This window comes from Nannobrachium achirus (genome assembly GCF_963921795.1).
Source record: "Nannobrachium achirus genome assembly, chromosome: 21".
NCBI lineage: Eukaryota > Metazoa > Chordata > Actinopteri > Myctophiformes > Myctophidae > Nannobrachium > Nannobrachium achirus.
This window is the reverse complement of record NC_137828.1, coordinates 31,038,023-31,065,284: the sequence shown is the minus strand read 5'-3', so window position 1 is coordinate 31,065,284 and position 27,262 is coordinate 31,038,023. Positions and strand designations below refer to the sequence as shown.

Here is a 27,262-nt window from a genome sequence, read left to right as displayed (position 1 = left end):
TATTAATGCTCCACTGTGGGTACATAACAGGCTGAACCCTGGGCGATTCATTGAATTATTTTTTTCTATATCAACAATATATTTCTTGCGCAAAGGTGTTGTGGAAAAAGGCGTTGCCTACCAGGGGCGCTGGAACTCCCAAATCCCAAGGGGAGCTGAGCTTGGAGGAGTGCGTGCGGCCTCTGGCCGCGCGCCGAAAATTTGTGTTTTTTTATCCGGTTTTGGGTTATTTTTATTACGGTTTTGGGTGCTTATTTGATTTTCTCAATCAAAAAATGTATTTTTCTCCTCCCCAACACCAGGGGAGCTGCAGCTCCCTCAGCACCCCACTTCCAGCGCCCCTGTTGCCTACAATTTACAAGGTCACAAAGTGATGCCTCATGTCACGTTGAGGCGTGATCTGATATCTTGATGACATCAGATCCCTGATGTCATCAATATTAAGCCCATACCCATATATGGACATACTGTGTCAGTCTCATGTGGTCTATGACGTCAGACAACTATGATGCCAGACACGTCAAACATCTATGGTGTCAGACGTCAGTCATCTCCATATTTGGGAAAATATGGCCACATTTTTTCCAACTTAAACAACCAACCAGGTCTGTGCATTTTTTTGGTCAAAGTTGATCCCATGCCAAAGCGCCAGCGCTTGCCCAACAGTCTGCCATCACCCAGGCGGGTGTGTGCACAGGCCCATGTGCGTGACCTCGCACTTCAGGGCGAGGTCGCTTCTCGCCCTCAGGGCGTCTTACTAGTATTAAATAATGATAGATTATTTTTTTATTATTGATTAGAATAGATGTGATCGATTGACTGTTGCATCCCTTCCAGGGTGAGACTAGACTACATAGGCTGAGGAGGAGTCTCACGGTAGCAATAAAAACAAACCATGATCATTCCATGAACAAGAGCCCACTTTTGTCATTTTGCATCGCTATTAAGATCGATTTGACAAATGAGTGAGTTAGATTCAGGCCTACTGAGAGGATTTTCTCAATGAAGACCACCCCCACCCTTCATAGCGAGCAAAAGCACTTACTGGGCCCCACTTTCTCTGCTGAAATAGGCCATGGAGTTTTGTGGGCAAACTGCTCCGTTAGTGCTGATGTGTGTTGTGTGGTTTGACCCCAAAATAGCTTTTGGTTTTGAACGTGAATTCTCTCTCTCTCTCTCTCTCTCTCTCTCTCTCTCTCTCTCTCTCTCTGAGGACTTTGTAATTATTTGGGGACTTTTTGGTTACTCTCTGGTGGCATTTTGGACCTTCTTTTGCCTTGCATGTGAGTTGTACATGTTATCCCTGCCTCCTTGATAACCACCACGCCCCCCTTATTTCAACCCTTTTTATTTATTTTGTGGCGGTGCTGAGTCTGTCTTTTTTCCACACAGCTAGGCCACATCTATACTGGTGTAACAGTATTAATTATAAGTGTGTATAATTTGTAATTACACAAAATATTATACAAATAAGTGCGACTCCATAGTGGTCACAGCTCCTTTAAGTCTCCTCCTTCTGCCCCCTATAAATGCCCTGCCACACCTCCACCTCTACCTTCTGTATTTCTGTATTGAACGAGGTGGGTGGTTTTCGTTACCTTCTCTTTATAACAAAATAATATTGGAGTTGAAAATTACTCATACAGTGTTCGTCTAACTTTATTTAGAGAGGAGTGCATGCTGTATTAAAACCACTAAATTGGAGACGTGTATTTTCTGTGTTTCTGTCAGGAGTGTTGCGTTTTGTGTATTACCCTTGCTTCTGTATTTCCTTCCGTAACGAGAGCGGAGTCCATGCTGTATTAAAGCCACTAACTTGGAAACGTGTATTTTCTGTGTTTCTGTCAGAATTAAAAGGAGTGTTATCTCCAAAGAGAGTTCTGGGTCTCATCACAACGCAGAGCGATCAAAGCTACTCCGTTTACACTAGGACATCTTTGTTTGAAAGCACATACCTTGATGCATTGGCACCAGCGGGGTGGCCTAAAGTTGCACTCCTGGAATCTTCACCCGATTTCACACTTTTTGGATTCAACGCACCCCAGGTGCTCTCTGATGCTTGTGGCTTCTTTGGTTCTCCAGACTATTGAACCCGCCTTTACTTTGTAACAAAACCTTTTATAATCAATCATAAATACATGGGATGAATAAACACTCATTTGAATTAATTTCAAAAGACGAAATGCGAAAATATCTGGAGACTGGTTTACACCAATCATCCATGATGATCAGGTGTTTTTGACTGATTAGTGTGGAGACATTTGAAACATACCCCGTTTTGTGTTGAAAACACAGCCCTTTAACCATTTAAAGCAGGGGTCTTCAACATTTTCAGGCCAAGGACCCCTTAGCTGAGAGAGAGATGAAGCAGGGACCCCCTCTACATATTGTATAAATGTGTGATGGAGATGTTCACAGATTTCATAGATAGATTCATAGACTTGTTTGACAGCACTGTCATCAGTCTATGTTGGATTCATGTTAATGTGTTTTTTTTAACCACTTAATATATTTTGGAAACTTGACCTTTCACTCTGTACTTGGTCTGCTCTTTTTTACCTCTACACCAAACCTATTTGCCAAAAATAGCTGCTCTACGCGTTGAGAGCTTGTAGATCTGCTATTTGTGGCTAAAGTTCTTCTGCATAGGGATGCGAGGGTTGAAGTTGTTAATTTATAAGAATTATCCTATCATACAAGGATTTGGTGGCCCTCTGTAGTAACTCTGAGGACCCCCTAGGGGTCCCGGACCCCCTGTTGAAGAGCCCTGATTTAAAGCCTAGACCAGCGTCCCCCAGGGCTCTGCACTGTGCTAGGCCCACAGTACATATAGGGCTATTTGGCTGTGGTTCCTGTGTTAACATTACCAACATCCAAGTAGATTGCATTCTTATAAAAATCAATCCGCTTAGCCTACCTGTCACCTAGCGTGACTCTTGTGCCCATCCCCCCCCCCCCCCCCCTCCCCCCTCACCTTTTTATTTCTCCATATCGGATCTACACTGATCTGGGGATTATTACGCTGTCGTGGCTTCTACATAGACTTGTTCTGTGAAAATCAATATTAGTAGAGAGAGCTAAGCCTCATATTAACGACACAATGTCTCAGTATGTTCATAGACCACCAGGCTTCTGATTATAAAAGCCACACAAGCTCTTGTACACGCATGAGAAACGGCAAGAAAATATATCATCGTTGTCGGGTGAAAACCTTGTGTGTCCAAAACCGTTCGTTTTGCATTTATCATTTTAAAAATGATTTAAACCAGTGAAAACAGCCGATCTTCAAGCACACAACGCCTCGCACCGCGAGGCGTTGTGTGCTTGTAGATCTGCTGTTTTCACTACTTTTGTGCGACGGCCTTGTATGATGAAGCAGGGCTTACTTTGCGAAAGAACGTACAAATTGAAACTTGGAGAAACAAGGTTTCTGCCCGACAATGGACCCATTGCTGTTTATTCCTAGACCTCAGAATACATAAATCAGTAGCGTATGTATATTATCTGCCATGAGCATTTTAGCACAGACACAGTGACGGAGAGACAAGAACTATGGCGACCACAGAGAGGGGAAACATCCTTTGAATGTACAATCGCCGTGTGACTACAAGTACTTTTTTATGGATGTCGTCAAACTGGGATATACCCGGCACGTGCATGGCCAGTGTACGTGCATGTTTATGTGACGTGCATTTTCAGACGCACTTCTGACGGTTTGCGCCTGAGAAGGTGCTAAAAGTAACATTTGGCTTAGTGTAGATATAGCCTTCAAGAATACGAGCCATCTCGCCTTAATACTCCATCTTTTACACCCTGCATGGTAGCAGTAGCACATTCTTCAAACACTCTCACTTTCTCCTTGCATGTGATAGATAGATAGATGATAGAGGATGATAGATACCTTTATTATTCCAAGGGGGAAAATCAGTTGCCCAGAGGCAGCACAGCAGTTTAAGGTTACAAGTTAAAAAGAAGTGAGAAAAAGAAAAAAGTACTGTTGTGTACAGTAAAAAAAAGCAAGGCGCAATGAAAAGAAGAATATGTAGCCTAAAGAAATGTCAAAAAGCTGTCTCTTGCATGGTTGTAGAGACCATGCATGTTCCCGTGTTTACATGGGTTCGGGCAGAGCGACTAATCTAGCCCCGTACAACTAAACCAACATTCAGATTTCACAAAGTGCTTAATAAAGTCTCACTCCCGTCTAAATACGGTACGGCATTCTATAATTACCCGTATCCTCTGTGTTCTTTAATAAGAAGGCTTTTGATCCGATCACTTTCTGTTTTCCCATGTATTTCCTGGCGTTCCCCATGCGCACCAACCCCATTGAGATAAACATACAGCGATCGTATAAAAAGGCTTCTTATTAAAGAACACGGAGGATACGGGTAATTATAGAATGTCGTACCGTATTTAGACAGGTGTGAGACTTTATTAAGCACTATGTTTGTGAAATCTGAATGATGGTGTAGTTGTAGGGGGCTAATTGTCGTGTGAGCCACGATGGGCTAAAATCACTTTGGGAAACCCGGCCATTGCTAGTCAGTGCAGCAAGAACCGTGGACTCTCTGCGTCCACGTCTGAGACGCGTCTGATGACGCGTCCGTGCTTAAATAGTGGTCAAGACGCAGCTTCGTGTCCAGGACGGAGCTCCCGCGGCTCAAGACGTGAAACCGCGGCTCAAGACGCGATTCGAGTCAAAGGACGGGGCTTTGACACTACAATCGCGTCTTTTCGCGTCTTTTCGCCAAAAGACGCGGCTTGGATCGCGTCTTTGAGCCCAAAGACGGAGCTGGGACACTACAATCGCGTCTTCCGTCTCATGACGCGTCCGTGCTTAAATAGTGGTCAAGACGCAGCTTTGCGTCCCTGCACGGAGCTTGCGTCTTCTAGACGGCTCAAGACGCGATTCGAGCCGAAAGACGGGGCTTGGACACTACAATCGCGTCTTTGATCCCAAAGACGTGGCTTGGAGGCTACCGCGTCTGGCTGGAACTCGGAGCGGAGTCAAGTTCATTGAAAATAGGGGCCGTATGTTTTGACGCGGCGCCTCCGTGAGGCCGATGAGGCTAGTGTGTGTTCCCCTTCAGACGTCTGCTGTCTGCTCTCCGTGGGAAAAAAAAAAAAAAAGGGTGTCTATTGTATGTATTTTTTGATGGAGAATTCAAATATGACCTTCTTTTTTGCATAGGACAACTCTAACCTGCATCAATTGGTATTTTATGATTGCCAATTGTACCCTATCCATCTAAAAAAACAAATTGGATCTCTATTGTATGTATTTTTTGATGGAAAATTCAAATATTACCTTCTTTTTTAGATAGGACAACTCTAACCTGCATCAATTGGTATTTTATAATTGCCAATAGTACCCTATCAATCTAAAAAAACAAATTGGATCTCTATTGTATGTATTCTTTGATGGAAAATTCAAATATTGCCTTCTTTTTTAGATAGGACAACTCTAACCTGCATCAATTGGTATTTTATAATTGCCAATAGTACCCTATCAATCTAAAAAAACAAATTGGATCTCTATTGTATGTATTTTTTGATGGAAAATTCAAATATTACCTTCTTTTTTAGATAGGACAACTCTAACCTGCATCAATTGGTGCATCAACCTTCTCTCTATCTATCTATCTATCTATCTATCTATCTATCTATCTATCTATCTATCTATTTATACTTCACCTTTAGTCAAGAAGAGAGTTCAGCCTCAGGAACTTGCACACCTGGAACTGTGTCATGACTGTGTCATGGAGCTAAGCAGAACTATGTGAAATACTCACAATGAGTCTGATGGACCAATCAGAGTGGTGGTGGGGGGAGGGATCAACAATAGACAGAAACTGGATAATGCTTTGTTAACTGTCCCACCTAAGTCCCTGCTAGTCTGAACAAATCACCTTCCCTCTCATAACACTACTACTACTACTACTACTACTACTACTACTACTACTACTACTACTACTACTACTACTACTACTACTACATTTATATAAAGCTGCTCTTGCATTTGAATTCAAGTCTGACACAAGTTAAGGTTAACTTAGGTAGTAGTTCATTTTGCTGGCTTTTGTGTGTGAGTGTGTAGGCCCACAAATTATTATAATTGTCTGTCATTAAGTGACTCAAAGGGAGACGTCTAATGGGTGTTTATTATTTTAATATTAACTGTGGGAAGATTATATATATTTTATTTTGCACTTAAAGTGTTGTGATGTTATTCCTGAAGGAAGAGGGGTATTTTCACAGCCCAGGCTTTGAACCTAAATGCTGTTTACATGCTCTATAAATATTTATTTCTATATAAAACTCAGTTGTGTGGAGTTATTGTGTGCCTTTTCTTGTAGCTAAAGAGTCCATTTGTTCACTAGACATTAAGTCAAGGTTACTATTTTGAGTTGAAGCCAAGTGTTTTATTACTTTGTGGTTTAACATTATTTAAAAGGCAAATTCATTGTTATGGTTACTTTAGAAGACTGCTTTTGCATTCATGAGTTATAAAGAGAGCCAAGCTAATTCAAAGAGTTAAGTTAAAGGAACACAAAACGTGACTTAACTCACAGCTGCCATTGGACAGACAGTTATAACATACTCTTATCTTTCACAGAACAGACAATTATCATTTAGTTTATCTATTTGAGACATGTAGCTGCTCTAGGGGAAATAGAGCATTAATTTGGGATCAGCCTATTCAATTGATAATGACCAATGGGTGCCAGTTTCTAAGTAGTTAAGCATATTACCATAACAATATATGTGGCCTAGACATGGATATTGCCCACTCAACTCGTAATCTACAGAAATGTCCACCACATCACACAGTATAAAACCTAGTAGAGAAATCTGCCTTCTCCTGTATTGTATTAGTGACATTCATTAATAAATAGTAAAATAACAGGACAGAGCAGAACAGGCCTCTGCTGTGTCTTTATTATGGGTGCATTCCAATGCAAATGGATACTCTGGAACAATCTGAAACAATGTATCTTTCCTGTGGCTGTTATAATGAACACAAACAGATCAGAACGTAATTTAACATTAACCAGTTACATTTATCATACAACAATGTAAGGGATGGATTCCTTTCTATTGTGTGAGTTACTTAAATGCTGATCAATATGTGAATCTGGCTCTTATCAGGTGGGTGTTTTCTCTCCCTGGCCTGTGCTGTCCTCAGTTAAACCAAGACAGTGCTGTTGTCACCAATGTGGAAAAAGCTTCAGCTCAATTTATTATCTCAAAGTAGACCAGAAAATACACACAGGAGAGAAGCCATTCAGCTGTGAACATTGTGGGAAGTATTTTGCTAAAAGATCACAAGCGTTCACATACTGGAGAGAAACCTTATTGTTGTGACCAGTGTGGGAAAAGATTTGTTCAAAAGGGGATTTTAAAAGAACACCAGAGAATTCACACTAGAGAGAAGCCCTATTGCTGTGACCAGTGTGGGAAAAGCTTTATTCGATTGTCTTATCTCAAAATACATGAACGAATTCACACAGGAGAGAAACCATACGGCTGTGTCCAATGTGGTGAAAAGATAGTCCGAAAGTGCACCAGAGATTTCACACCGAAGATGATGCATATCACTGAACATTTTCGCACACTGGAGACAGCAGTATATGGCTTCTCACCAGTGTGGATTTTCAGGTGTCTTTTCAGAGCCGTCTTCAGAGTGAACCTTTTCCCACATTGGTGACAGCAGTAAGGTCTCTCTCCAGTGTGAATCTTCTTGTGTTGTACGAGGCTAGATTTTACAGTGAAACGTTTGCCACAGTGTTCACAGCAGTAAGGCTTTTCTTCGGTGTGAAATCTCTGGTGCACTTTCGGAGCAGCCATTAAACTGAACTTTTCCCCACATTGGACACAGCCGTATGGTTTCTCTCCTGTGTGTATTTTCTGGTCTACTTTGAGATAATAAATTGAGCTGAAGCTTTTTCCACATTGGTGACAACAGCACTGTCTTGGTTTAACTGAGGACAGCACAGGCCAGGGAGAGAAAACACCCACCTGATAAGAGCCAGATTCACATATTGATCAGCATTTAAGTAACTCACACAATAGAAAGGAATCCATCCCTTACATTGTTGTATGATAAATGTAACTGGTTAATGTTAAATTACGTTCTGATCTGTTTGTGTTCATTATAACAGCCACAGGAAAGATACATTGTTTCAGATTGTTCCAGAGTATCCATTTGCATTGGAATGCACCCATAATAAAGACACAGCAGAGGCCTGTTCTGCTCTGTCCTGTTATTTTACTATTTATTAATGAATGTCACTAATACAATACAGGAGAAGGCAGATTTCTCTACTAGGTTTTATACTGTGTGATGTGGTGGACATTTCTGTAGATTACGAGTTGAGTGGGCAATATCCATGTCTAGGCCACATATATTGTTATGGTAATATGCTTAACTACTTAGAAACTGGCACCCATTGGTCATTATCAATTGAATAGGCTGATCCCAAATTAATGCTCTATTTCCCCTAGAGCAGCTACATGTCTCAAATAGATAAACTAAATGATAATTGTCTGTTCTGTGAAAGATAAGAGTATGTTATAACTGTCTGTCCAATGGCAGCTGTGAGTTAAGTCACGTTTTGTGTTCCTTTAACTTAACTCTTTGAATTAGCTTGGCTCTCTTTATAACTCATGAATGCAAAAGCAGTCTTCTAAAGTAACCATAACAATGAATTTGCCTTTTAAATAATGTTAAACCACAAAGTAATAAAACACTTGGCTTCAACTCAAAATAGTAACCTTGACTTAATGTCTAGTGAACAAATGGACTCTTTAGCTACAATAAAAGGCACACAATAACTCCACACAACTGAGTTTTATATAGAAATAAATATTTATAGAGCATGTAAACAGCATTTAGGTTCAAAGCCTGGGCTGTGAAAATACCCCTCTTCCTTCAGGAATAACATCACAACACTTTAAGTGCAAAATAAAATATATATAATCTTCCCACAGTTAATATTAAAATAATAAACACCCATTAGACGTCTCCCTTTGAGTCACTTAATGACAGACAATTATAATAATTTGTGGGCCTACACACTCACACACAAAAGCCAGCAAAATGAACTACTACCTAAGTTAACCTTAACTTGTGTCAGACTTGAATTCAAATGCAAGAGCAGCTTTATATAAATGTAGTAGTAGTAGTAGTAGTAGTAGTAGTAGTAGTAGTAGTAGTAGTAGTAGTAGTAGTAGTGTTCTGAGAGGGAAGGTGATTTGTTCAGACTAGCAGGGACTTAGGTGGGACAGTTAACAAAGCATTATCCAGTTTCTGTCTATTGTTGATCCCTCCCCCCACCACCACTCTGATTGGTCCATCAGACTCATTGTGAGTATTTCACATAGTTCTGCTTAGCTCCATGACACAGTCATGACACAGTTCCAGGTGTGCAAGTTCCTGAGGCTGAACTCTCTTCTTGACTAAAGGTGAAGTATAAATAGATAGATAGATAGATAGATAGATAGATAGATAGATAGAGAGAAGGTTGATGCACCAATTGATGCAGGTTAGAGTTGTCCTATCTAAAAAAGAAGGTAATATTTGAATTTTCCATCAAAAAATACATAAACTTTCCACAGTGACAACTGATGAAGTGTTTAAAAAATTGAGCGCCCTACCTCAACACAAGGCCACTGGCCTTGATAAAATCCCAGCTAGATTTCTCAGAGATTCAGCCGCCACCATTGCTCCAATCATTACCCACATAATTAACCTTTCCATCGAACAGGGTCATGTCCCCCAGGACTTCAAACTAGCAAAAGTAACCCCCCTGCATAAAAAAGGTAGCAAACTAGACCCTGGAAACTACCGCCCCGTTTCCATTCTTAGCTCCATATCCAAAGTCATGGAGAAAATAGTCTACGAACAGATTGCAAGATATCTCGATGAGAATAATCTGATTTACGAGTTCCAATCTGGATTCAGAAAATCCCATTCCACTGACACATGCCTTCTCTATTTGACTGACCAAATCAAACGCGAAGCGGATCAGGGCAAGTATAGTGGCATGGTCATGATGGACCTCCAGAAGGCATTTGACACCGTGGATCATGCTATTCTGATTGAGAAACTAAAAGCCATCGGTCTTGACAGCGCAGCAGTGAGCTGGATGCAATCTTACCTGGTGGGGAGGGAACAGGTGGTGGAGATTAACGGTACCCTGTCCCCCCCCCTCCCAGTAAGCTGTGGAGTTCCCCAAGGTAGCATACTGGGACCTCTGTTGTTCCTAATATACGTGAACGACATGGCATCTGCTTGCGACTGCAACCTGTTCCTGTTCGCGGATGACTCGGCTCTCCTAGTCTCGGGCAAGGACCACTTGCAGGTTGAAAAGACACTTAACTCTGAACTGAGTAAGATCTGCACATGGCTTAACGACAACAAATTATCAATTCACCTGGGCAAAACCGAGTCCATCCTCTTTGGATCAAATCATAACCTCAAAAAGGTAGAGAACTTCACAATCAAAGTGGGTGACAAGGTCATAACACGAAAAAACGAAATCTCCTACTTAGGATGTATCCTTGAAGCTAATCTTTCCAGCGAAAAGATGACTTCAAAAGTAATACAAAAAATCAACCAACGAACTCGTTTCCTACAGAGGATCGCCCCATTGGTCAACTTCAACACACTGAAGACCATAGCTGGTGCAATAATCCAGCCCCTCTTTGACTATGGAGTCCACGTATGGTATCGTGACGCCCCACAAGCCCTAAAAACTAAACTCCAAACAGCCCAAAATAAACTAATTAGGGTCCTGCTTAACCTTCCCAATCAGACTCACCTCACCGCTACTCACCAGTTAAGAGTGGGGTGGCTCAGAGTAGATGACAGAGTACAGCAACTTGCAATGGGCCTGGTGTACAAGATACACTACACCACTATGATACCCAAGTACCTGTCAAAATACTTTATAAACGTTAAGGATGTCCATAATTACAACACCAGAGGCAGTGCCACAGATCACGTTCAACCCAGAGTCAACTCAAAGAAAGGGTCGAACTCGTTCTTCTGCTACACCACAAAAATGTGGAATGCCTTACCGAAGGCCATAAAGGAGTGTGGATCACTAGCATCCTTTAAAATTGCCCTAAAAAACCACTTACAGGCAGCAGCCGTTCACAACTGGTAAAAACCTAGCCCAACCCTACCCTCCCTGCCCCTTCCTTGTATATACTGTACATACTGATTGTTTAGACTTACTGTTACCTGCCCCTTCCTTGTATATATTGTATATACTGTACTTACTGATTGTATAGACCTACTGTTTTCTTTTTTTCTTTACATATCTACTGCATAGTACTGTGTTCTATTTGTCTGTCATTCAATGTTATATGAGATACTTTAATGGTTTCCTGTTGAAATAAGCTTAGTCTTTTCATGGATCTCCTTTTAGTAGACCTTGTACCAGTGAACTGTACCGTCATGAATCTGTACATTTTCCTATGCAAACTTCTAATAAAGCCTTCAATCAATCAATCAATCAAACATACAATAGAGATCCAATTTGTTTTTTTAGATTGATAGGGTACTATTGGCAATTATAAAATACCAATTGATGCAGGTTAGAGTTGTCCTATCTAAAAAAGAAGGCAATATTTGAATTTTCCATCAAAGAATACATACAATAGAGATCCAATTTGTTTTTTTAGATTGATAGGGTACTATTGGCAATTATAAAATACCAATTGATGCAGGTTAGAGTTGTCCTATCTAAAAAAGAAGGTAATATTTGAATTTTCCATCAAAAAATACATACAATAGACACCCTTTTTTTTTTTTTTTTCCACGGAGAGCAGACAGCAGACGTCTGAAGGGGAACACACACTAGCCTCATCGGCCTCACGGAGGCGCCGCGTCAAAACATACGGCCCGTTATTTTCAATGAACTTGACTCCGCTCCGAGTTCCAGCCAGACGCGGTAGCCTCCAAGCCACGTCTTTGGGATCAAAGACGTGATTGTAGTGTCCAAGCCCCGTCTTTCGGCTCGAATCGCGTCTTGAGCCGTCTAGAAGACGCAAGCTCCGTGCAGGGACGCAAAGCTGCGTCTTGACCACTATTTAAGCACGGACGCGTCATGAGACGGAAGACGCGATTGTAGTGTCCCAGCTCCGTCTTTGGGCTCAAAGACGCGATCCAAGCCGCGTCTTTTGGCGAAAAGACGCGAAAAGACGCGATTGTAGTGTCAAAGCCCCGTCCTTTGACTCGAATCGCGTCTTGAGCCGCGGTTTCACGTCTTGAGCCGCGGGAGCTCCGTCCTGGACACAAAGCTGCGTCTTGACCGCTATTTAAGCACGGACGCGTAAGACGCGTCTCAGACGTGGACGCAGAGAGTCCACGGCTGTCTCTCAGTCAGTGCAACACAAATATCTCACCTTGAGTGTGTGTACGTGTGCACAGACTGCACACATGTGCACATGCCACCACCAGAAGGCCATCGAGACAGCAGAGTTAAAGCCCACTCATAAAGCACAGAGCGAGAAAGTCTTGGCTGCTCAGAGAGGAAATGAAAGACCTTCTCCTAACTGCTGAGGGGGGTTCAGCTTTCTGCTCCCCTGCTGTCCTGGTATAAAGCAGCCCTGATACCAAGGTGAAATATAATATTCTCTTTCAGTTAGGAGTATTTACTGTATCCCATTGAGAATGAAGTCACTCTGCAGGCTCTGGCTGCTGGCCAGCTTATTATTGCAGGAGAGAGAGTGTCGTCTCTCACCGGCTCAACCAGGAAAAAGGTTGAATAGTTTCACTTTTTTTTGCGACTTTCCCCGACTTGACATTAACTTTTAGTTCTGGTTGCCACATGAAGTTACAGTGCTGTCCATTTTTCAGGGAACACCCTCCTCTCCCTCTTTCTCTCTCTCTCTCTCTCCGTCAGTCATCCTGGCTAGTGGCAATGGTATCTAATTTGGCCTGTCAAGGTATGAGTGCCTCCCGTGGCCCTGTCATGGTCCCGTGGTGGCCCCAGGACCGTCGCTTGTTTCATGAATAGTGAACCTTTATCAAAGAGAGAGCCCCCGCAGGTCACCATGAAATTAAACAGGAGATTTAGAGAATGCTCTTTCCACCCTCGGAGGGAGTGAGTTGTCCCGTTTTTATCTTCTAATTCTTCTCTTCTCGCTCCCTGATAGTAAAATGTAAAAAAGAAAAAAAAAGAGTTTCCTTCCCTCATGTAATTCACATTGATGTTCGGTCCGGGGATGTGCTCTCTTGAGTCTTAACATCGCTCATTTCCCCCCACACTTAAATCAAATTGGCATTCTAATCTGTGCTTGCTCATATGTTTTGGGCTAACACCACCTTTGTTTGCACCTTAATTGGATTCTGTGTCTGTATTTAACACAGCTATTAATATTATATGGGATGTGTGAGTGTGTGCGTGCATGCGTGCGAGCATGCGTGTGGGCACGCATGTGCGCGTGCCTCCATGCTAGGGCATTCCCGACAACTGAATTTTAGTAGTCTTAACCTAAAGTAGTCCACTAGTCAAGTAGTCGCAGGAGATAAACTTACATTAGTTAACTGGGTTAACTAATGTAACCAGGGGGTTACATTAGTTAACTGGGTTAATTAACTGGGTTAACTAATGTAGGCGGGACAAACCTGGTTGTACTGTAGGTGAAAATAGAAAATACTGAATCATTTATTGGCTCTGACAGGCTGTTTTCAAAGGAACTGCAAACTGATTGGCCTAAAACCCCCATCTGCGCCGGTTTGAATTTCAGGAAAGTCCAGGATATGGGGTTTGTCAAACTTTACCCTGGATTTTGGACTGGTGTGGGCTGGGTGCTGCACCTTGCGACCTGAGACAGCAACCACAATCTGTGCAAGTGTGGTCGCTGCCTCTTTTTGGCTGTCTCTTTTCTGGCTAACACGTGACGTCATGGATGGTCCATGCTAATTCTGTTGATGTCTTGGACAGAACAGCTTTGATTGGCACGTGCTGATGTTGACCTTTGCATTTTTTGGGGGGGTTAAAATCGTTCTGGGATCGACGGACCAATCAAAAGCCGCTGTGTCCATGACGTTATGGACGAAAGGGCGATTGGTCTGTTCTGTTTGGCTAACACGTGACATCGTGGTCAGAACAGCTTTTGATTTGTCCATGCTAATGTTTGTGTTAAAACGAAGTGAAACGTAGGAGCGGTTTGCACCGCTCAAAAAGTAGGAAACGAGGAAACTTGTGACCAGGGGAAACTACTTGACCAGGGGTCATCAGCTCTGGACCTTCGATGGACATTTTCCTCAAGCTATATTTTTGCTACGGACAATCGTGACATACAAAATGAGTGGTCAATAATATTACCATAAACCAGTAAGACTCCCTAATCGGGAGATAAGCGACCGTAAGGTCGCATACACAAACTGTAGAAGGAAATGGTAGGCAATCAGGTGGGATTATGGCAAATGGGACATATCCATGTTGATGACATGACTTTAGAGATACTGTGTACCGCTTTGAGTGATTTTAGGGCAAAATCTGTAGGAGCAGTGTGCAAAAATGTGTTTTGCAAGAATTTTGACCATGACGGTCGCAATACAATACTTGATGTATGTTAGTCCAGTAGACACGATGGAGGACATACTGCATGCTGTGATTTTTGCTACTTATTGTTTTTATTGTCATTATTGTCAGGTTACATTCTGTATGCAGAAACATCACACTTTGCAATATTAATTGATGTAAACCTGAAAACAGCTTCCAATAAATTCAAAATAATAATTACACAAGGAAATTACAGAAAGCAAAACAGAAATCACAGACATCATGCTGTGTTTTTAAAGAGGGAGAGATATGTGGGACCCTCTTCCCACATAATACCAACTGTTTTCTATTCATGCTGATCATTGTAAGAAAATGCAGACTATTTTCATGCCACTCTTGATGTTTGTTCTTCTCCATCTGCGATAAAAATCTAATAAAGCGATTTGTAAAAAAGAAAAAGATAGTAAGTAGAAAAGCTGAGAGGGAAGGCATAGATGGAGCAATCTGTAACCCATTTTCAAAAATATCTTTAAAAGTTAAGTGTTTCATATTATTTCAATGGCCATGTCTGTACTTTTGTCTACTTTATTCTTCACTTTCTTCACTTTCTAAATTTAAAGGAGCTATAGTCAAGATTTTCTTGAAAAACGGATGCTAAAATAAAAATAATGTTTTGAAAATATTTTATAAAAAAATAAGCTTCATATATGTGTTTCTATTCAAAAATGACCACAAAGCGTAAAATAATGATAAAATAATCATTTTGGCCATTGTCAGACCGACACTTTGTTTACATTCTAGTCTATAGACTAGGATGTAAACAAAGTGTCGGCCCTACAATGAAAACGTTGACTATAGCTCCTTTAAGTGATGGCTTTGAACTTTTCAAAGCATTAAAGACAACCAGAGGGTGAGAAGAATTGTTATTTTGACATCCACCGATCATTGCTCATAAGCTCTTATTCTGTTAAGTTAAAATCAGGTCATTCATAGGCATGGAAGACATTTTAATGATGGTTCTCGGCAATGGCTTTTTTGGATTTATTGGATAATCCAATATCACGACGAGTGACGAGTGAAAATATATACATATCTTATTCTAAATGTATTGAAAAAGTGAAAGTTGTGATGAATAGGCTATAAACTCAAATAAAGTATAGAAGTATTGTAACAAAGTACTTGCACTATGTTACACCACTGGTATTTCTGCATTCAATCAATGTCCTACCTATTCTGAGGAAAACCTGGAGACTGACAAGTCAACCACTGTATACCAGCTCTAGTATTATTATTTTTCAAATAGAAGATTTGCCACAGACATGGACATCTTACCACGGACACATTTGGCCACCCATGGTCTGGGAAATATTGCAATGAAAGTCTGTGTTACTGCCTGACAATTGTTAACCATAATGAATCCGGATTCTGCTGTTGTGTAAGGTCCGAAGAAATGTTTTAACTATTGTTTTGTTTTTTAAAAAAAGAGAGGGGGCAATCCGTTTTAGTCAATGGGACTAAAGCGACCTGAGCACCCTCAGGTCTTCATACATGCCCTGATGAAGACCAGTGGGTCGAAACATGTTATCTTTTGAACCTTTTTGTAATTGATTAAGTACCTTGATTTTACGCCTGCCTTCTGCCCTTTGACTTTATTGAGTGCTCGGATCGCTCCTCTTCTTGTATTGCTTTGTTTTGTTTTACTTATGCCAAGTGTTTCCTGAATGGTCCAGTGTTATTGTACGGCGGCTCTGTGATGTTCTTCGCGATGGTTTATTTATTCATTTTGTTAAACCTGCATTTCCTTCTCCGCAGGAAGCTGAGTGGCATTGTGATGAGTTCACCAAGGGAGCCTGCTTCAGCCGTGGGAAGTCTGAGGTGAGTCAACAAAACATGTCCTGTCTGCAAATGGAACATTTAGTTAGTTTTTCGACGCCAGGCACGTGCACACATAGACATCAAAGGGTGCTTGAGCCCCTGCCCTTTTATCCATCTGTAAAAAGTGCCCTCTCAAGACCATGAATGCGTTTTTTACTATGGTGAAAGAAACGCAAATGCCCTCTTTCTATGCCATACCTGAAGGCAGCGTTCAAGAGAATTGCCTTGTCCAAACTCTCCTGAACTTGAATGCAGCATTTTATGTTGAAAGAATTTTTGATATTTTCACCAAAAGGCCCTTTTTTAGAAATGTCAGCCCCTGCCTCTCTAACATTCTCTGCACGTCCCTGTTCGACGCCATGTATTGAAGAGAACTGAGGTGGTATTTTGGTTCACAGTGTTCAGCCATCGAACGCATCACTGGAACTTACACAGAATTGACATATGGTGCCTGGTGAAGTATCTCTATCCATCCATTCTTGATCCATTCTTGATCATAGCACGTGAAGCTATTATGTAACTCCACACTTAAGCCCTATTTCAAAATAGAAAAAAAAAATCAACCTACAAGCTCACAACACGTCTCATCGCGTCGGGTCAATCAGGTTGAAAGCGATTAAGACAATCCTCAAGAAAATCTGTGACCGAAGATGGGAGTGTTTGTTTGTTTTCATGAACTTTAAAAAAAGGTTTGGTAACCCCACCTTACTGTAGCTCTGGTGGAGCTCCTATTGTTTCCACCTCCTCTGCATCTATTTCACAATTGTGTGCGCATGAGTGTGTTTTTGTGTGTGGTTAGCTGGCACTGCCGCGTCTACCAAACAGAAGTAGTAGAGCTCAACTTGACCTGGAGATGAACTGCCAAGCCCTGCTGTGTATTTGTCTCTCTCTGTGTGTGTGTGTGTGTGTGTGTGTGTGTGTGTGTGTGTGTGTGTGTGTGTGTGTGTGTGTGTGTGTGTGTGTGTGTGTGTGTGTGTGTGTGTGTGTGTGTGTGTGTGTGTGTGTGTGTGTGTGTGTGTGTGTGTGCGCGTGCGTGCGTGCGGGCATGTCTCAGCGACAGTAGATGCAAGCTTGTGTGTCCGTGTATTTATCCTGCAGTAAGAGGTGGTTAAAAGCCCATAATTGACATGCACAGGTTGGCCAGCACATGGCCGTTGTTTGCAATTACAGACAGTAGCCCCCTTTTGTCCTGGAGAGGCGGTCCCTGTCGAGTCAAGTGGAGAAGAATTGCTTCTCTAGCCGTCGCCTCGCCTTCAGAGGATCAGCCCTTGTGATGAACACTAAGAATAACATTAAAGCGCTTCATTCGCCTGCGCTCGTTCTCTCGCTGTGTTTGATTTATTTCATCTGCGAGAACAGACGGGAGTTAAATTGACTTGACGGGACTGAATTGCTGCCTTGTCTTTGCTTTATATATATATATTTATAGCGCGAGACGTCGCGCACAGCAGGTCTTGTGCTACCGCACCTATAGTGGGGGTGTTTTCATAAGCAAGACTGGAGGGCACAAATTACATTTGCCATTATTTACCATAGAAACAAATAGTGTAAAAGAATTGAATTATGCTGACAGCTTCCCGCGCACACGCACACACATACACTCTCTCTTCTCTCTCTCTCTCTCTCACTCTCTCCTCTTTTACTGTAGACTGCCTGGAGCTGGGAAATGAATGGTTTTATGAGCAGGGCTCTTGATAGAGGGAGGAAATAAAGGCTACTTGTCTTCCTCTCCCCCAATCAACGCCCTCCTCATCCTTCTCTGCACCTCGTCTACATCACACACATGCAGCAGTGGTTCTCAACTGGTTCTACAGACAGGGATCTCCTTAAATGGGCATAAAAAAGGGATTGTATGTATGATGTCAGATGTCATAGACGTCATAGGACTTTCACATAAGGAATAACTGGGTATAAGCATGTTTGGGCTCTCACAGCATATCTCTATATACAGTACATGGATCTCCATATATGGGTACTAGGGGTCTCGGTAACTGGTCCGATATACATCACTGGCCAGTTGGCGAAGACATGGCGCGACCTCGCCGCTTGTCGCCCCTTAGGTATCTTACTGATATAAAGTACACTACGTTAGTTCCGTAACAATATTGATTTATTGATCATTACGGATGCCAGTTGGACAAACTCATCCACAGACGAGTTAAGGGTTACCAATTGGTAACTTGGGCAACTGACGCTTGCTATGGGTGCTGGTGAAAGAAAAAACTATTTTTCACGGCTACACTCAATCGTGATGGTCAGCCCCGGTTAGGATTTTAGTTTCGCGACATCTTAGAATAGTCAGATCACACACACGTGCACACGCACAAAGCTTCCGGGGCTCTTCAAAATAAAGCGTAATTGAATGGCGGCAGCCGTTGTGTTAAAATACGTACATGCAGCCCACCAATCTGACCAGTTGGCTGCCGGGTTAAGTGGTCCCTGCATCCAGGAAAAGATTGAGAACCACTGACATGCAGTATAAAAGAAGAAGAAAGAAGAAGGAGAGGGGGGCAGATAGAGTGGGGTACCTCCTCAAGTGGTGGCTCAGACTAACGCTACTTTACAGGGTTTTAAATCTCAATGAGGACCTCTCAGTCTCCAGAATACAGCCAGGGCCTCTCTCTCTCTCTCTCTCTCTCTCTCTCTCTCACACGGTGGGGACTTTTATGAGTGCTTTATATTGCCATAGCCAGCACGAAAACTAGCACAGTGCCTCCTCCGTGGCTTCCACGTGATAATGTAATGTTTGCTTTGAGCTTTTAATGGAAATCCTCTGTGGCTGTGTTTGGGAAGCTGAGCTGGAGCATATACTGTAGCTCTCATTGTTCTGTAGTCAGTCAGCCAGCCAGCCAGCCAGCCACAGCCAGTCAGTCAGTCAGTCAGTCAGTCAGTCAGTCAGTCAGTCAGTAAATTGGGTTTTTAACAAAGTCTTGACCTGGTGCCTAAACCTCTGAGGACCAGCCGGCGAGGCTATAAAGCGTAGACTTCCATAACTTTTAGACAGGAGTGCTTTTGATTGATTGATGTAGAGTGTGGGCTAAAAACAAATAACAATAATGTATGATCACCGATGCTTTCATTTCACATTCTGTGCCAGTCACGGGAAACAAGGCAGTATTCTGCTCTGTTCACCGGGTTCCACACTGACTGCTCTCGGTGTGCCACCTCATTCTGTGCACACAGTGGTGGGTTTTGGATTGGATTGGTTCCCTGGTTGTTTTTTACTGAAGTACATGTACATAATGCCACAATATGAAAACACTCCGTTACAAAAGTACCGGCATCAAAATAAACTTACAGTACTCATATATTTCAAAATGTGTTTTTTTTTTAAATTGCAGATCTGCAAGCTCGTACAGTAGATCTGCAATTTTCAAATAGCCCAAGTATAGGGGTTTGTTATGATAATCTAAATCTGCAAAGTAACTAATGCTGTCAGATAATTGTAGTGGAGTAAAAAGTATAGTATAAAATATTAAAATAAGTACCCCAAAATGACTTTTTTTCTATTGATTAGTCACGCCATGGAGACTTGAGTTCAAAATGTACCCCCAATGTTCTGGATGGGGACCCAAATGCATGGCCCGGGATGGGGACCCAAATGCATGGCACTGGATTTACTATAATCAAATAATTTCGTAGGAATCTTAGGAATGCGACGAATACTTTTTTTTTTATTGAACTCAAGTCTCCATGGCGTGAGTAATCAATAGAGAAAAAGTCATTTTGTGGGTGATCACTACTCCTTTAAGTAGTACTTGAGCAGATGTACTTGGTTACTTTCCAATTCTTTGTGTGCATATTATGCATTGAATCTGTTACGCTGTAGAGCCGAGGTGTGACGGGACTGAACCGAGTGGTCATTAGCCCTGATTCACCTCTGTCAGCCTTTATCCACGTTCTGTGCCACAGCTCCGGTGATTGGAGTTGATTCTGTCTCATTCTGTGTTGTTACATCTAATTCTGTCCTCTGCCTTGCCCTGTAATGAATCTGCATAGTGCTACCTATCAGGGGCGTCACAAGGAGGGGAAAGTGGGACTGAGTTACTAGGGCCCAAGGTGGAGGGGCCTTAATTATTTTATGCTTTAGCTATTGGAAAATAGCAGATATACAAGCTCACAGCGTGGCACCGAGTGCTTCGCTGCGAGCTTGTAGTTCTGCTATTTTTGAAAAAGTCGTGAAAATTTGTGCAAATCTTTGAATATATGTATTTTTTAAGCGAACATTTGTAACTCAAATTTTGCTTCTGGGGGGTCCCTGGAACTAAATATTTTGAGATGGGGGTCCGTGGCAAAATACATATCATTTTGGGGGTCCTTCACATGAAAAGGTTTGAGCACCACTAACGTAGAAACATAGGTTTTTAAAAAAAAAAACCTTAGAAGGATTTGATATACACTATTCTGACTTTTCACAATTTTCCAAAAATAGCAGATATACAAGCTCGCAGCACGGCACCGAGTGCCGCGCTGCGAGCTTGTATATCTGCTATTTTTCAATAGTTGACGCACAAAATAATGCGTAATAATGCGTGCCCAGTCTAAATGGGTTAAACCCCCTCCCCCTATGAAGAACATTCATGGGGGGCCTGCAGTGAATCCTTGTACACAGGGTCCAGAATTTGGTGCGACACCCCGGTCCTCTGCCTTGCCCTGTAATGACTGCATAGTGCTACCTACAGTATGCTGACAGTGGTGTGTGTGTGTGTGCGTGTGCGTGTGCGTGTGTGTGTGCGTGTGTGTGTGTGTGTGTGTGTGTGTGTGTGTGCGTGTGTGTGTGTGTGTGTGTGTGTGCCACGTGTGTGTGTCTCTACAGGAGGAATGTCAAAACTACATCAGAGTGCTGCTGGTGAATGGGAACAGGCTGTTTACGTGTGGAACCAATGCCTTCACCCCCATTTGCACCAACCGAACGGTAAGAAACCGACTCCACGCTCTAGTGGTTTACTCTCTTCTCAACAGCCTTAATCTCTCTCTGTTTTATTCCTCCTCACCTCTGTCATTCTCCTCTCCTCTAAATCCTGCTTTTTTCCTCTTACATATTGTTGGGTTTTTCTGTCCTCTCCTGTCTAGTGTCTCCTGCCATGTCTAGCTCTGTCGATCACATAGCTTTGGGATGTTTTGTTTGGTTCCCTTATTTAGTTTGTTATGACACAAATTGAGAAGATAAAACGAAAGTTACGTATGTAACTACAGTTCTATGAATCCCGAATGACCGCCAGAGGCGGTGCTTAAAGCACTGAATATCTCCCTTCGCGCATGCGCATTCGAGTATGAATACCAACAAAGTCACTTGTGACCCCTGGATGACCCCACAGGGGGTATATCATCCGGGGTTATCCAATGGATCATTTCCTACAGAATCTTCTCGCGAGACCACGAGGATTCTGAGTGACCCAGTGCTCTGGCGGTCATTCGGGATTCATAGAACCGTAGTTACATACGTAACTTTCGTTCTATTTCATCCCTGCTGACCGCCAGAGGCGGTGCTTAAAGCACTGAATGACGTATACCAACAAAGTCACGAGGAATCCTGATTACAACCCTCAAAGAGCAGAATTGGAGGATTCTGGGAAGAGAACCACCCCCAATGGATAGGGAGTGGCAACAATCACCCAATATAACCTGGAGAACGTGCCGATGACTCCCATGAGGCAGTGGCACCAATATCTTCCAGGGGTACTACTCTCAGGTAGCCCATGATGTGGGGGCACTATCATTAGAGTGGCACCCTATACCAGATAGCAGGGGACGATTACTCACCTTGTAGGTGTGGCTGATGGCACTCCACAATTAAAAATGGGACAGGCGCTGTCTGGGGAGCGCAATATCTGGGCCATCATAGCCACGGAAGAGCTGTTCTAGCCACCGAAAGCGTGTGGCAGGGCTAACTTAAGCTCTATGGGCCCACACTGGGCACAACAGTTCCAGCTTGTCCACCCACTCTCGTGGTGGAGGTTAAACTGGGCAAGCCTTACAGGCTGGTTGAGGTGCGACTGAGACAGCACCATTAAGGAGGAACGCTGTGTTCGGCCACATAGCGACACCTCAGCCGTCTGAGTTCTACTTCAGACAAGAGTCACTGACAGGCAGGGCGTGTAGCTCACTGACACTGTTGAGGTAATGGGCAGGATGAATGCCTTCTCACATGATACCAACCTAGACTGCCTGTGTCAAGGGCTTGAAAGGGAGGCCCGCAAAGGGTGTCCCGTACCATGGGAATATCCCACGATGGAAGTTCTCAAGGCTCTTGAAGGATAAACCTCAGAGCCCCCTCCGGGAAAAGGGACACTTGACTATTGTTCCCCACTATGGCTGTGCCATTGTCGATTCTACCAAGTCTACATGATCTTGCTGCTATGCAAAGTTTTAGAGTAGACGGAGAGTGGCCCCAGTCTAGGAGGGACTGGTGAAACTCCGGAAAAGTAGGCACAGAGCAACGCACTGGGTCATCACTCTGACCCATACACCAGTTGGAAACAGCTCCATCTGTTATCCTACTGTAACCTGGTGGATGGCCCCGGCCCTCTAGCATTCAGGACGGTATGCCTGCCTGGATCCGCACAGCTGCCCTGCAGCGGTTCAGTTGAAGGGGTTGAGGATTGGGATGCCAGACCCGACCTCCAAGGTCGAGAGGAGACCTCTCCTGTCCCGGAGGTGCTATGGCTGTGACTTAGTCTGTGCAGCCAGGGAAACAGTCCTCCCTGGCCAGAAGGGAGCCACCAGTCGAATGGTGTGACCCTCCTGAAGAACTCTTAAGCACTGGTCGTATCAGTGGAAGCAGCAGAATGCATGTGTAGTGCCTCCGGGCATGTGCACATTTCAAAGGAAGGCGCCCTTCGGGCGGCAACCTACTTGGGGCTTTTGAGGTGATTCTACTCACCCGGTAGATAAATTGCCCTTAGGCTAATCGGGCAGGGCCCAAGTCATGAGGTCCATGGATGCCTGCAGCAGCCGTGCAGACCTGGTTCCGCCCGATTTACCGGATACACGGTCATGGTGTTACGTGACCGCATGAGAATGTGCTCGCCTCTCAGGCACGGCAGAAGGCACTGTAGAGCCAAATGCACCACCTGGTGCTGGCTGTTATAGTAGTGGCATTTAAGGCCACAGGCGTTATTGATGTTACAAATCAATGTTATGGTCAGAGATGTTCTAGGCAACATCTCCCCTCATTTACTGAGCCCTAGATGGGCCATGCAGGACGGGTGACGTGCTGCAACTTGGACACCTGATTCTGGGATGGTACGCAGATCAGCCAGTTGCCCAGGTACGACAGGACCCTCAAACCCTGAGACTGCAGCGGCACAAGCGCCGCTGCCAGACACGTTGTGAACACCCTCTGGGAGAGGGAGAACCAGAAAGAAGGCATCCTGAGCTTCCAGTGGTGGCCTTGATAGGCATAGCACAGAAACTGCCAGTGTTGACAGGCAGCGGAAACTGTGGGTATCAGTTTGCAGATCATCTGCTGTGGTCAACATATAAGATGACATGACCTTAATATACCTCTTGGGTCCCCCCAGACTCGAGGAAGTATGTCGATTAGAACTAGCCTAGCACAGCTAAACAATCCACCCATGTTAAAACAAGGTGGGGACGTTATACTATACTGCAGTTAGTTAGCTGCATTAGTATATAGCCTGGCCAAACCAGGCTAGATTAGAACCTCCTTGTCTGACAGAGGGTCTACAGCCTCGATGGCACCCTTCGTCAGGAGGACGGATAGCTCCTGGTCCAATGTTAGGATTTTTTGCCGGGTCACTGACTGCCTTCTTTTGACCCAGCCAGATGTGGGGGGCTGGTGTCGGAACTGACGCTTATATCCGGCGTTTGAGGTGGCAACCACCAACACGTCTAAGGTGTAAGCAGCCCAGTATCTGAGCTGCAGATGGGAAAGGTATCTGACAGCTGGCCCAGTAGCCTCAGCTGCCGCCTGGTCTACCTAGCCTGCATGGTTCGCTTCAGTAGTTCCATCACTGCTGAACCAAACCCTACTTCCAGCTCCACTGGGAGACTACAGAGTTCTCCTAGGTGCCCCAGTCAGGCTTAACTGTTAAAGCCACACTCTGGGATGAGTTTGAACTAGGATGGGCATCATCAATCTGAGTTCATGGAAATAAACCCCATGCCTCTGGTGACACGTCACTGAAGGTGATGGGGTCAGCATTCACATTGCCCTTTGCAAAGACGTTGAGAGGGCAAGCATAAGGTATTATAGGGAGTTGCCCAAGCACCTCGCATTCAAACCCCCTGCCACACAGCCCCCTCGGGGAACGCAATGCAGACTGTGATGACAGGCTTGATAGCTGGCCTGCAACCCAGGCGAGCACTTATTGAATCATTCATGGCTGACAGGGGTACAGGCATGAGAAACATAAAAGGCAGTGGAGGGCGGCCTGCGCCTGGCGAGGGTTCCAGGGCTATGCGAATGATAATGCGCATGGAGCTGTATTATGTCTCAGTCAATGGCTCTGAAGCTGAGGAGTGGGAGCTCGGCTCTAAGGCCTATGCATCTTCCTTATATTCATGGAAGTGTGTAGCTCAAGCTGCAAGGAAGATCACATCATCCTCTGGTGTCAGCTGTGGCATTGGAGGAGTAGGCACTTAAACATCCTCCAAAGGTAAACAGGTTGGCGGGCAATGGCCCTCATGTAAGCCAACTCAGCAAATAGCCAATCCAACATGGTTGAAGTCAGACCTTTTCTTCCTGGTACACAGGGCAGAGGTCATGGCCGGCATCCGGCTGGGGAGGAACCTCACACGAGGTGCAAAAGTGGGAGCTCTCCATTGTGGTGGCAACGGTTTCTCTGCACCGGCCAACACACACCAGTCCCAACTAGCCCAGAGCGCGGACGCCACTGGTTGCTAGACAATATTGACCATATGCTGGAGGGAGAGAGCGTGTAACGCTGCCTATACCAGCAAAGGCCATAATTTGAGCAGGATAGACAACTCTTCAGCTTACCAGAGCGTGAACGTCACTGTTAGCTGGAACGTCGACATTAGCTAGACTGTAGAACCTGTATGGTGGGGGAGGAGCGCGTACGCTACTTGTACCACCAGCAGTTGCCCACTCATAAATAACCGGCTTGCAATAGCCGTTAATCTGCTACCATACATCTTTCTTTCAATGCTTTAAATGCTTATTGTTGCACTGCTTGAGATTTACAAGTTAAGTGCATTAAAAAACCAGAGCGTGAAAGCTGCTCTTAACTGGACTGTGAAACCTGTATGCTGAGTGGAGAGGTAGCGTGTAGGCTGCCTGCATCAGCAGAGGCTGTTAGTTGGTCTGTGTACCACTTGCTGGGGGGAAGGAGCGCTTACGCTGCCTGCACCAGCAGAGGCTATTGTTGCCTAGAAAATGTCTCAACAAAGATTATAAATATATATTACTTAAATGTAACAATAGACTACTGGTAGCTAGCTACACAGTAGATTAGCTGCAGTAGAGGCTATAAGCTGGGGGGAGGGAGCGCTCACGCTGCCTGCACCAGCAGAGGCCGTTGGTTTGGTCTGAAGACAACCTACTGGGGGAAGGGAGCGCTCAAGCTGCCTGCACCAGCAGAGGCCGTCGTTGCCGAAAATTGTATGTCAACCAAAAAAGTTATATAAAAAATATAAAAATATAAGTTAGGCTATGGAGTACCAGTAGCTAGCTACCAAGTAGGCTAGCTGCAGCAGATGCCGTAAGCTGGGGGGAGGGGGCGCTCACGCCACCTGCACCAGCAAAAGTTTTAATTACAGCATTTAGTCGGCTCTTCAGATAATCAGGACTGTTAACTGGAACACCGCTGTGCTGTTAGTTGGAGCCTGTTCGGTGTGAGAGGAGGAGCGTGTACGCTACCTGTACCACCAACAAAAGCTAACTAATAAACAACCAGCTTACAACCTTCAATAAAGGTTTGGATGCTGCCATCTATGTAGCAGTGTGAGCTGCTTCTTATTCCAATGTCTATTGTAGCACTTTGAAATCTATCCAAATGTAAAGTTGTTTACTATGCAACTTACAAACAACCAGCTTATCATCACCCTCAATAAAGGTTTGGATGCTGCCATCTATGTAGCAGTGTGAGATGCTTCTTATGCCAATGTTTATTGTAGCACTTTGAAATCTATCCAAATGTAAAGTTGTTTACTATGTAACTTACAAACAACCAGCTTATCATCACCCTCAATAAAGGTTTGGATGCTGCCATTTATGCAGCAGCATGAAATGCTTCCATTGAAAGCTACCCAACGTAAGTTGGTTTATTATTATAAGAAAACGGCAAGTGAACACAGCTTAATATTGACAATTGTCAATTCTTGTTATGCTTGCATTTACCAGTAAAAGCTAATCAAGTAGCAAACTAACAACACTACTTCCAAACACGCTAGTCGTAGTAGTCTGAGTTACAGATCCATGCTGGGATGAGAGAGCGTTATGCAATCTACACCAGCCAAAAGTTTAATATAAAGTTTTGGAAATTAAGCTATGAACGAACTACTGGTAATAACACCACCAGTAATGGGAACATGCTGGACGAAGGGCGCCCGTATCAGCACTCAGCAGTGGCTAATAAACAAAACAAGCTGTATATACAATATAGTTAAGAGTTTGAGCTACTTGTAGCTCCACTTAGTAAAGGACACTTGCTGGAGGGAAACAGTGCGTACACTGCCTGTCCAACAGAGGCCAATACAAAAGACAGATAGACACCATTTATAAAAGCGATTGCGCTACATAGTACAAACTATCGGTAGCTACGATCAATCAATCATCAATAGAGACCATTTTGCTGAGGCAGGTCGCGCTATACGCTGCCCGCCCTGTACCAGCTGGCAAATAACAAGACAAACTATACAAAATAGCCGTTTACGAAAGC

General features: G+C 43.7%; 1 protein-coding gene across 1 annotated transcript in view; it reads left to right on the top strand.

Moving 5' to 3' along the window:
* sema5a (sema domain, seven thrombospondin repeats (type 1 and type 1-like), transmembrane domain (TM) and short cytoplasmic domain, (semaphorin) 5A) overlaps positions 1-27,262 on the top strand; it is a gene marked incomplete at both ends in the record, with an annotated part of 185,754 nt that overhangs the window by 35,429 nt on the left and 123,063 nt on the right. Inside the window, 2 exons of the mRNA XM_080752100.1 lie at positions 16,335-16,397; positions 21,214-21,312. Of these exons, the coding sequence (XP_080608226.1) occupies positions 16,335-16,397; positions 21,214-21,312 (162 nt within the window). The remainder of the gene's footprint in view (positions 1-16,334; positions 16,398-21,213; positions 21,313-27,262) is intronic.